General features: G+C 36.7%; 1 protein-coding gene across 2 annotated transcripts; it reads left to right on the plus strand.

Annotated features, from left to right (window-relative positions):
- The first annotated feature begins 530 nt into the window (after positions 1-530).
- Positions 531-5,942, plus strand: LOC107721106 (T-box-containing protein TBX6L-like). Of its 2 annotated transcripts, XM_016528970.1 has the most exons (10): positions 531-801; positions 2,155-2,473; positions 2,629-2,785; positions 2,929-3,031; positions 3,501-3,665; positions 3,748-3,894; positions 4,132-4,202; positions 4,532-4,617; positions 4,784-4,997; positions 5,082-5,942. In XM_016528970.1, the coding sequence occupies exons 2-10, from the start codon at positions 2,458-2,460 to the stop codon at positions 5,539-5,541; spliced, it is 1,419 nt and encodes a 472-aa protein (XP_016384456.1). In that variant the 5' UTR covers positions 531-801; positions 2,155-2,457; the 3' UTR covers positions 5,542-5,942. The 2 variants fall into 2 exon arrangements, with proteins under 2 accessions (XP_016384456.1, XP_016384457.1); XM_016528971.1 differs by lacking the exon at positions 531-801 and having other exon boundaries at positions 1,249-2,473; positions 5,085-5,942.
- Positions 5,943-11,103: the final 5,161 nt, after the last annotated feature.

An 11,103-nucleotide genomic window follows, 5' to 3' on the forward strand; every position in this document is an offset into this window, starting at 1 on the left:
CACTAAGAATAATATAAGGTCCTACTTGGAAAAAAATGGGAAATTTCCAAATATTAATATTAAAACATTAATATTAAGTATTTGGTTTGTCCCCCTTTCACTGTAAAGACAGCAGCACTTGAGATACTTGAATACAATGAAATTTGTGACATTGATCATGTGAACTTTGATTTTAAAAATCTTAACTTTATTTTAATTTTTAAATGGGAAAGAATTCCAGATTTTCAATGAAGTCTCTATTGAGTACACAAGATCAGTCACAAATTAACCTAGAAATACTGCAGAATCTTTAATATTTCTAATTTATTTTAAGTCATGAGTTTTATTGTTTGTCATAACTTTAATTTAAGAAACTTTATTTTCATTTTTGAATGGGAAAGAATCCCAGATTTTCAATGAACTCTCTATTTGACCGCACTGTGTATAATCTTTAAACCACCAACGTCTCCTATTTCCCATCACTTCCTATTATATTTATCAAAAATGTGTACACAAGTTAACTCTCCCTATTCATGTTTACTCTAAAAAAAAGACATGAAAACTGTGGTGAGTGGTGCTAACAGGCTGTGAACCACTAAAACATTCCCATTTCTTTAGGATCCATCTCTCTTTTTTCTGTTCTCTATCTGTCTGTCCCTCTTTATGTATCTCTGCCTGTATCTCTCTGCATGAATAGAAAGCCTGCTGCCTTGAGAGAGCATTTCTTCCTAATGAGATTAACCATCAAGGAACGGTCATGTCTAGACACCCTGAATACACAACCCCCTCCCTCCCTCCCACCACACACAAGCTCCTTCTCAGGTAAACCTCACCTGTAGATTTGCCCCAGGGTTTGCTTTCTGCTATAACTCTATAATGACTTTATGTGATGCACTTTCACTGAGATAATCAGTGAGATGATTCAGTCAAAATCATGTACTTAATATTCCATAATTTATTTTGGACATCGGTTCACTCAAATCTGTTTCTTTTTGAAACATTAAAACATACAAAATGTCTTCAAACATTCTCTATAAAGGTTCCTTACTGGCATATGGTTCCAAAAAGAACATCTAACATCGATGGAACCTTTCCATTCCACTAAAGTTTCTTAAGAATGTTAAAATGTTTTTCACACTAAAAAAAAAGAATATTTTAAGAACTGTTCACTAAAGGCCTCATTGGCGAACCAAAAAAACTTTCTTCTATGCCATCGCTGCTGCAAAAACCTTTTGGAAACTTCAGTTTTAAGAGTGTAAAAGAAATCCCCTGAAAACAAAGGTTCAAATCAGCACCAAAAAGGATTTTACAGCATGATGCCATAGCAGAACGTTTAAAGATTCATAATTCTCCAAAAAAATCTGTACTTGTCTTTTAATAGATGATTCCTATAGGACCAAAATCCTGACAATCCCTCAATACAATATCAAGAACGTTTTTATCTCCAAAGAACCATATAGCCACTCTGAACCGCAAATGCTAATTCTTGATAAGAAGAGTGTTCCTTAGGGCTTCAAAGAACCATTAAGAAGCTTTAGATTTTAAGACTGTATGTCAATATTTGTCTCAAAACTGCTGTTAAACAACTGTTGACAAAAGACCACCATAACCAAACCTAAAGGTATTGAAGGTTAAGATGGTTCTGTGTGGTCTTTTGTAGTTTCTTCATGATTTAAGATGAATATTTACACTGCAGATGTGTTAAGTCGTGAAAGCATTTCCATCAAAATTCAATGTGAAGACCAAGATTAGAACATATGAAAAGAAAAAAGTTCAGAAGAACCTCATGCTCTAGTGACAAAGCCAGTTGCATTTCAAATTATTTTCCATGGTCTGACCTGGTTGTAAAAACCAGGACCTGGTGTCTGTAGCATCAGTGAGAATTAGTGGATATGTGTGTGTGAATTTGCGAACACGAGCGCTGAGTGTGTCAGATTATGTTTGCATGAAGGGGTCAGTGCTGTCAATTAGAAGGTGAAGTCGTTGCTCTTCCTCACATTAGCTGGATTAATGAAGGGAATTTTGTGCTTGATTTGCCATCCTGTATTCTCTGGGTCTGTACGTATTTGTTTAAAAGTACTTTAGCAGTTCATAAAGACATGTTTCCTCTGCTTGTCCCCTTCCTGTTGGTACTCTCTCAAGGCTCTGCTAACTCTCTTTGATTCTGCCCATCAGCCAATGAGATCATGACATTGACTCCTCACTGTGTCACTTCAAAGGCTGGGAATGGGGGTCCAAGACCCGCCCACATCCAGATCTCACTTAAAGGTGTGGGACACCCCCTCTGCATCTGTGGCAGAAGCAACAAACAGACACAACACACTGAACCCCATACATCCTTGGACTTAACGTTGGAATTAACTCAAGTCCATTGAGTTCTTATGGAGAACTTGTGTTTTTAACTGAAACCTCATTCTGATCTTTTCTTTTGGTCCATCTCATTTTCTTCTGGAGGGCATCTTTTGAGAAGCCTAAATAATGCAGGCTATCAGAGGTGAGTACTTGTTTTAACCCTAATGCACCTGGAGAGCTCTTACTCTTGGTGTGCACCATTTACAGACATGTCTTTATGCACAACTGAATGAAATTCCAAGAGTCTCCCATCGGACGCCATTGACAGAAAATCTCAAATATTCCATCTTTCCTCAGACCTCAAGCACAATTTCAGTCTCCCTCCTCCACCTTCCATGGCTGGAGCCGGGGATTCCTATCACCAGGGCAACATCCGAATGACTCTGGAGGATCCGGAGCTGTGGAGATCCTTCCATGAGATCGGCACTGAGATGATCATCACCAAACCTGGCAGGTCTGTCTCAGAACCAAACTCTTGAACTAAAACTTTAACCTTATCTGTTGACTCGAGTTTTGGATCAACTAAACTGACCTTAATACCTCAATTCTTCGAAAAGACATTGAGCTAAACTTGACTTTTGTATGCTTATATTACAGGAGGATGTTTCCACACTGCAAAATCAGCTTGTCTGGATTGGTGCCATATGCAAAGTACATCTTACTGGTGGACATGGTGCCAGAAGATGGTCTCAGATATAAGGTTAGAACCTAAACCTCATCTAGTCTTTAATGCAGTTAACAACTGGAAAAATGTTCATAGATCCCATACGGACTCTCAGACAGTGCAGTGATTGCACATTAAAGTCTTATCCATTTGAATGCTCTGGCCGCAGGATTAGACCAGTCTGGTCTAGACTATTAGTGTCCTATTGAAATGAAGAGCTGTTGAATTGGGAATCAGTCGTGAACGGCTGGAGCTTTGGGGGGACGTTGTCACATGTGTCTCCCCGGAACGTTCTCACCACTGATTGCGCTCCTCAACTTCAAAGAGCCCCAACTCTTCCTGTTTTTACAGAGCCCACTGGGGGGTTTTACCCCTCGACACACACTCTCGTTCACACATACTCTCACACCCCAGCACCCCCAGCACCTTATGCCATGGCCACTCTAGTAGCTCTAGTTCACTATTCTGTCTTCAGTTATTCAATGAAATGCTTCTTTTTCTTTAGTGGAACAAGGACAAGTGGGAGGTCGCTGGTAAGGCTGAGCCTCAGCCGCCCTACAGGACGTACCTACACCCTGATTCTCCAGCGCCCGGCAGTCACTGGATGAAACAGCCCGTGTGTTTCCTCAAACTCAAGCTTACCAACAATGCCCTGGACCAGCATGGACATGTAAGCGCCCCATTCTGATTCTTACATTTGTTTAACAGTAATTTGACTGTGATTTTAATGTATGTGTCTCCTTTCGGTTCAGATTATCCTTCACTCCATGCACCGCTACCATCCACGTTTCCATATAGTTCAGGCTGATGATCTGTACAGTGTGCGCTGGAGCGTCTTCCAAACCTTTACCTTCCCCGAGACCTCCTTCACTGCTGTTACTGCATACCAGAACACAAAGGTAAGCGATTAATACATCACTTACATTTTCTTGATTTCGGGGCTAAATATAAAAATGTAACAATCAGCCGAAGAAAAAAAAAGATATTGATTGACCGCTGTTCTGAAAATCCCTTATTGTATAAGATTGTCGATTCTTATAATGTGTTCTTACGCACATATTTTAAGGTTAATCAGATGGTGGTATTTTTTTATTAGCATTAATTAGAACTGAGACTGGTTACATTATTTCACACAGATTACAAAGCTGAAAATCGACCACAACCCCTTTGCCAAGGGATTCAGAGATGAGGGCACAAACTCTAAAAGGTAAGATTTTCTTGACGTTATTTATTTATTTTCATTTTCATTACCTGTTGCTCTCAAAATAGAATTTTCATTCAAAAAACTTTCCTATATATATATATATAAAGCATGACATCATAAAATATTAACTCATGAATTACAGCTAAGATACTTGAATAACTTCTAGAAAATACACAAAAATACTTTTTATAAATCTTATTACAAAATATAAAATTAAATAAAATCCAAACTTTTAAATTTTACTATATTTTAAAATTCCAATAAGTTCAATAAATTTGTGTATAATTTAACAACAATATTTTACTTATTGAATTATTATTTTTTTTTGACAGACGAGCAAACAGAAGTCTGGCTTATCCTGAGAGAGTTGTAAAGAAGATCAACTTGTCAAAAGACTCCCAACATGAAAGCCCACGAGGTAATGGTCTTTAATTTCATGCATTTCTGTATGGTTTTGTAGGCTTTTGAGCCATTAACTAGCAGCTTGTACTAGCAGCGAGTACTGATGGTTTTTATAAAAAAAATTCTCAAATAGTTGTTGTATTTGTAATTTATTAAAGTCTCCTTGATCTTTATCTCCTCAGATATCCAGCAGTCCTCATGCGAGGGTCTGGATGATGAACATGTGGGCCGTAAGGAGTCGGAGGTGAAGGCCGAGCGCTACTCCCCATGGGGAGGTGCATGCGACCGGGACAATAGCAATGCTCTCCGTGCTGAGTCCCCTCTGGGCTCGGACCCTCGGGACATGTACAGCTCCGAACAGCTCGTACCGGGACAGAACACATACCAGCCATACAGGTACAGGCTACTGACCTCAAACAAGACTTATTAAGCCATTTTCTCCCTTGTCAATGTCTCGATGTTAAATTCTGAATCTTTTAGCAGATTTCATGAATACGGCAAGTCCCCCTCGCCGTCCTCGTCCAGTGTTGGCAGCAGCAGTGGATGTGGAAGCCGCTCCAGCTTTGAGTCCTGTGTGCCGGAGGTTGCCACCGTGCCCGATCAAGACACCTCCAGCAAGCCCTCCGCCCTTGAGTTCGGCCTGCCTCCCTGCCCACCACACGCCTCAGCGGGGCACCAGGACTACACAGGGGTGCTGAACATGGCTATAGCCCAGGCCAAGCCAGGTATGCTGGGCCACCATCCTCTCTACACACCCTACAGCACAGAACAATCTCTGGGACAGTGGAGCGGGGCAGCGTCCACCCAATACCCCCCTCCTCCACCTCCCCATCATCACCTACCCACCGAATACAGCACCCAGGCCATCCATCACAGCTATCACCACGGAAATGTAGGGGACTGGAGCCAATACCCACTGTTCTCTTACTCGTGCTGGTGAGCGAGTGATGGGACGCTTTCTAAAGTCTTGCACGATCACGCCCTGACCCAGATGATGGCACGCGTCCCCCTGTACCTGCGAGCACCAGAAAAACACTAGAACACTGAGCGAATGTAATGAGCAAGTGGCACTAACTAGAATGTTGTTTGTGAGTCAATTTGGATGCAAATACAAAATAATAAACCTGCTTCAGTTTAATTGAAGAAAAGTCCGTCTGCTGATCTGAGGGTCTTTGTTTTCTTTCCGCTGTGAGAAAAGACAATGTGCTTGTCAATTGTGCCACATTAAACGCATTTGGATTAAACGCATTAAACGCAATGCTGTTCTTTAGACTTTTGATATATTTTGACTTGAAAACTCATGTCTGCGTACAGAGGACCAAGAACGGACTGGTTTTCTTGGCTTTGTTGTTAAAATGTCTATTTATTCTGTGTTTGCTTTTGCTGCTACTTAATATTATTTTTGTTTAAAAAAAAGAAAAAAGAATTGTGTAGTGTAAAATGCTGTTTTGAAATTACAATATTATATGTCTGAAATTCAGAATGGTCAGTAAATATCATGAAAAAGATGTGGTCATGGTCTTTTTCTTTTCCAAAGAAAGAAAAAAAGCAGCTAATAAGCTTATATGTATGTATGTATGTGCGTGTATATAGATAGATAGATAGATAGATAGACAGACAGACAGAGAGAGATATCCAATGGGTCATAAAGAAGTTCAGTTCAAAGGGAAGTGAAGTAGACAGAAACATCTGCTATAAGAGTTAATGAGAGCACTTTGAAAGTCTGTGTCAGATCCTAATTGTAATTTGGCTCATGGTGACTTTGGGTAAAGTACTATTCATTTTAAAGATATATTGATGTATATAAACATTAATATAAATATAAACATCACCGAACCAAATATCTTAGTAGAATCATTAATATAAGAAGCTTTTTTTAAAATATATATATATAGGCTATTTTCTACATTTTATTAGCATGATTGCACACAATGTTGCCAAATCATAAAAAATTACATGAAAATCAGTTCAACCAATATCAAGCAGGTATTTGATGTTAATATTTTCTGTAACAAATAACTCACAAACGTGTGTATTTTCTCATGTAGAATTATCATTACTACACTTGCTTTTTGTTTGTTCATTTCTGTCGACTATTATTTAAATTATTCATTTTTTATTTAACTATGAGTGCATATTTTTGTTTTTCTTTCACTTTTTCCCCCTTTTGTTGACTCTAATTGGAACCCCACCCATCTCTGTCTGTCTACACACACATTATTTGATTGTGCATCCTCGGGACACTTAAGCTAATACCTTACATAACAAAGCATGTCATAGCCCCTCTGTGGCCATGAAAGAGTCTTAAGAGGCGTGAAAATGGGGGGGATGTCAGAGCTCTTTTCACCACTCCAAAATGCAGACGGACGCTGATTGCTGCCGTCACGGATGTCAGGTGCTAATGACTGCCGTAAAGGGGGGAGGGAAGTGTATTTGTGTGTTTGTATGTCCTGAGTGGGAGAATTAGCCAAGCTCAATTCATTACAGAGCTCTTTAGCGTCTTTTAGACAAGCTTAGCAGCTATTTGGTACTCATACACACTACAGATAAGAATTACAATGTTTGAATTTACTAAGCTATTTCTGTGGCACAAACAAGAGCACAACGATGCCTGATTTACCTCAAATTCATTATCTGAAATAGCTGAATTTAACTGCAAATACCGGTGACACATTGATGAGAATATCTCATCTTCATCTATATTCTATTTCATACTTATTCAAGTGGCCATTTTCAAGCTTTGAAAGTTATATATATATATATATATACAGTGGGTACGGAAAGTATTCTTTTAAAATGTTAATTATTTTAAAAATGATTTTAAAAATGTACATTTTGAAGTGCCGGGTGTGTAAGTTCCATTTTTAGGCAGAAAAAGGGTAAATAAACACTGATGAATTTTACTTGTATGAAATATGTGCATATAAGTATGAAAAATAGTCTTAGGCCTCAAAAGGGCCTAAATCTAATCATAAAATGTTGCAAGAAAAAGAGAAAGAGAGAGTAAAAGAGTGTTAAACTATTATTAAAAATTGGTTTGAATGAAACTATTATAAGCAAAATGCCTGTGATTGACATTAAAGTTATGCTTTCATTTGATGTTTCTAAGAAAATATTCACATTCATACACAATTTCTGTTAGATAGTGGTTATCCAAAGTCTTAAATCTAAGATGTCAAAGAACGTACTATTATTTATGTTTATTTATTAGATCACAATACTTTGTATATATTTCATGCTGAATATGTAATAACATTTCATGTAGAATATATTAAAAAAACTATTTGATTGACAATTTTATTGAACATTTGAGGAGTATTTTTAAAAAATGTATACATTAATATGAATATAAATGTATAGCTTGTGTATTTATGTATGTAAATTTATATTACAATTTAAATAAATTTTCATTTAATTGTAAATAACATGCAATTAAGTTTGCACTTAAGTATATACTGTTAAGAGTATACTATTTCTATAATAAGTAAAAGAGCGTGCTTCTTATTATAGCTACTCTAAAGTTTGCCGTTTGTTTAGGCCATCTTGTATAGATCTACCCAGAATCCTTTTGTCATAATAGAATCAAATGTCATTTGTCGGATAATGTTCAAACACGGATGAGGTGTAGATTTGAAACTGTTGTATTTAAAACATTTTTTTGCATTTGTCAGAACCATTTGCTTTATGATATAATTTCACTGTTTATCACATACCACTTTTACAATTACACAGTTGCAATTTTACAATAATGTTGCATGATGTACATCATACAAACCTGACTGTTATGTGCTGGAAATACATGATTATTATCAGAGAGGGGAAATGAAACAAACAACACGCTGAAAGGGTTTTTATGACTGAGTGAAGTGAATGCATGAGCGAGAGAAAGAGAGAGAACATAAATGTTCACGGTGTAAAAACCATTTTAACTCTGAAGTGAGGCTCTAAGTGCTCCTCTGGGAGACTTTAAAAGACAAGCACGTGTTACTGCTGTAGAGGAAGTTAAAACAGCTTGTGCACCGTCACTAAATCAATCGTCACATTTTCCAAATACCAGTTATAAAACAGATTTCCTGCTTATTTAAAAAAATATTTCCCTCTCCTGTTCGCAGCTCCGGCCCTGTTCAAAACCGTTAAAGCCACCCAAACAACTACAGTATAATCCGTTGATCTTTATTGTCAGTGTGATCATTCATGAACATGACATTGCAAATGGTAACAATGCAGTTCAAATATGTAATGCATTTCCAAAATGTTAGAAGAAATACAATTAGTCTTAGCAATTACAGTCAGAGTAAATGTATATTTATATAATTTCATGTCAAATATAATGGATATTTAAATATTCCAAAAACCGTTTATTAAAAAAAATAAGAAAATCAGTGATTTTCAGATTTAATGTGATCCTTATCATGACATTCAAAAGGGTCAAACAAATCAGAAATGTCTAGACGACAGTTTAAAGAGGCGATACGTCTGATATGTTGAAGACAGAAAATAAAAGCAAACAGTAAAAAGGAGTGCATAATATTCAAAGGAATTTTGAACAGAATTGCTTTTTACATTGCAAAAGACACCAGAGGAACTCTTGAACAACAGTTCACATTAAACTAGCTCATCTAACATTTGCAATTTTTTTCTGAAGATTTCTCTTTGGAGTGACTTGACAGCCAACATATTATTAATGAGCATTCACTAGAACAGCAGTCGGCAACCTGTCTGACATGAAGTGCAATTTTTCATTTATAATCACTGTGACATAAATTTTATTTTAAATATTAAGCAGCACAACTGTTTTCAACATTGATAATAATAAATCTTTCTTGAGCAGTAAATCAGCACATTATACTGATTTCTGAAGGATCATGTGACACTGAAGACTGGAGTAATGATGCTGAAAATTCAGCTTTGCATCACAGGAATAAATAAAAATGTTAATATATATATTTAAATAGAAAATTTTTACATTTTACAACGTTACTACTTTTACAACACATTTGATCAACTCTTGGGCCAATATTTACTCCACTAATGGTAGTACATGTGTGTGTAAGGTTGCCGACCCCTGCACTAGAGCATCCTGTTTACCACTTCTTCACCATTTCCTTTACTCTTTTGAAAATCGTTATTGCACTTAATTAATATCTATTAATAAAAAAGGCATTGGGCTTACCAAAACACATCTGTAAAATAAAGGCACCATAATTATAAACTAAATATTTGTAAAGTGCATGTGCAGTTAGGGCTGGGCGATACGGCCAAAAAAATGATCACAATAAATGTTTTCATATCAGTCGATATCGATAATTATCACGATAAATTTCAGATCTAAGTTTAAAGGCAGATTTTTGCTCCTAAGTGAAAGTTGTAGAAACCAGACTGTTAATTGTGGTTTTAAACGACTCTTTATGATCAGAACATGACAAACACTTCACGTTTTTGAATTTTTCACACTTTTCCAGTCATTTTTCCATCTTAATTACGTAGTTTCTGCTTGTTCTAATGAGTGATATTGTTTCAAAGCATGAACCAGGTTTGTGTCGCCTGCTGTATCTTCAGCAGTTTGCAGTGTAGGCTGCAATAATAATAATATTGATTTTTTTCGTCTTTTAGAAATGCACACTTGAGAGTAGCTTGAGGTGACGGTAGCAGCTTGAGTTAGGACGCAGATTTAAATTTATGTTCATTATCAAAAACAACAACATTTGTAAAAATTGTAACAACCTCAGTTTTATATGGTGAAATGGGATTATTCTGACTGTGAGTTTTACTAATATTAACCACTGGTCTTCCATAGTAGCATACATTTACATCACGAGAACTACAGTTAATACCACACATATAGCACCTCAATACCATGGTAAAAATGTAACGATATGGTTTCTAGGGATCTGTATGCAAAACAGTAGTCTAAATGCATTTATTATAATTGCACGAATGCTATATCTTAATCACAAAACAAACACTGTACTTATATTCCATTGCTCCTTTAATACATTTAATACATGTCTAATAATATAATAAACTTTGATATGAATATCCCACATTTCTGCCACAATACCATGGTGCAGTTGGTGTTACTACAGTAAATCCATGATGGCGATTTGTAGATTGAAAAGCTTTCTGACTGTCTCGTTGCTCACAGTGTTTCTGCTGTTTGTCAGCGCTCTTTCACCTGGCTTTAAATTAGTTTAAATCACAGAGTTCTTTGTGTTCTTCACTCAATCGTTTCGTCGCCCAGCCCTATGTACAGTGTTAGCATCTCCAACAGTTTCTCATAGTTCTGAGTGAAGTTTTGGACGTAAAACAATACGAAAATCATCAGCATGACTAAAATGGCACAACAACCTAAAAGAGTCAGTAAAATTAACCCACAAACATGAAGGAGTGCGATTTGGAAATAATCTAAACCAGAACACTTCCAACTTACCCTTAGTTACTTACAGACAGGCACAACAAAGGCTTCGATTAGTTACACATACTGTTCAATCTAAAAAAAAAA

Source organism: Sinocyclocheilus rhinocerous, unplaced genomic scaffold, assembly GCF_001515625.1.
Source record: "Sinocyclocheilus rhinocerous isolate Xijiao unplaced genomic scaffold, SAMN03320098_v1.1 scaffold451, whole genome shotgun sequence".
Lineage (NCBI taxonomy): Eukaryota > Metazoa > Chordata > Actinopteri > Cypriniformes > Cyprinidae > Sinocyclocheilus > Sinocyclocheilus rhinocerous.

What these genes read in the sequence shown, in the direction of transcription:
- LOC107721106 (XM_016528970.1), top strand. An exon ending in AAGATGGTCTCAGATATAAG is followed by an intron (nt 3,032 to 3,500) that starts GTTAGAACCTAA and finishes CTTTTTCTTTAG; the next exon opens with TGGAACAAGGACAAGTGGGA. An exon ending in CTGCATACCAGAACACAAAG is followed by an intron (nt 3,895 to 4,131) that starts GTAAGCGATTAA and finishes TATTTCACACAG; the next exon opens with ATTACAAAGCTGAAAATCGA.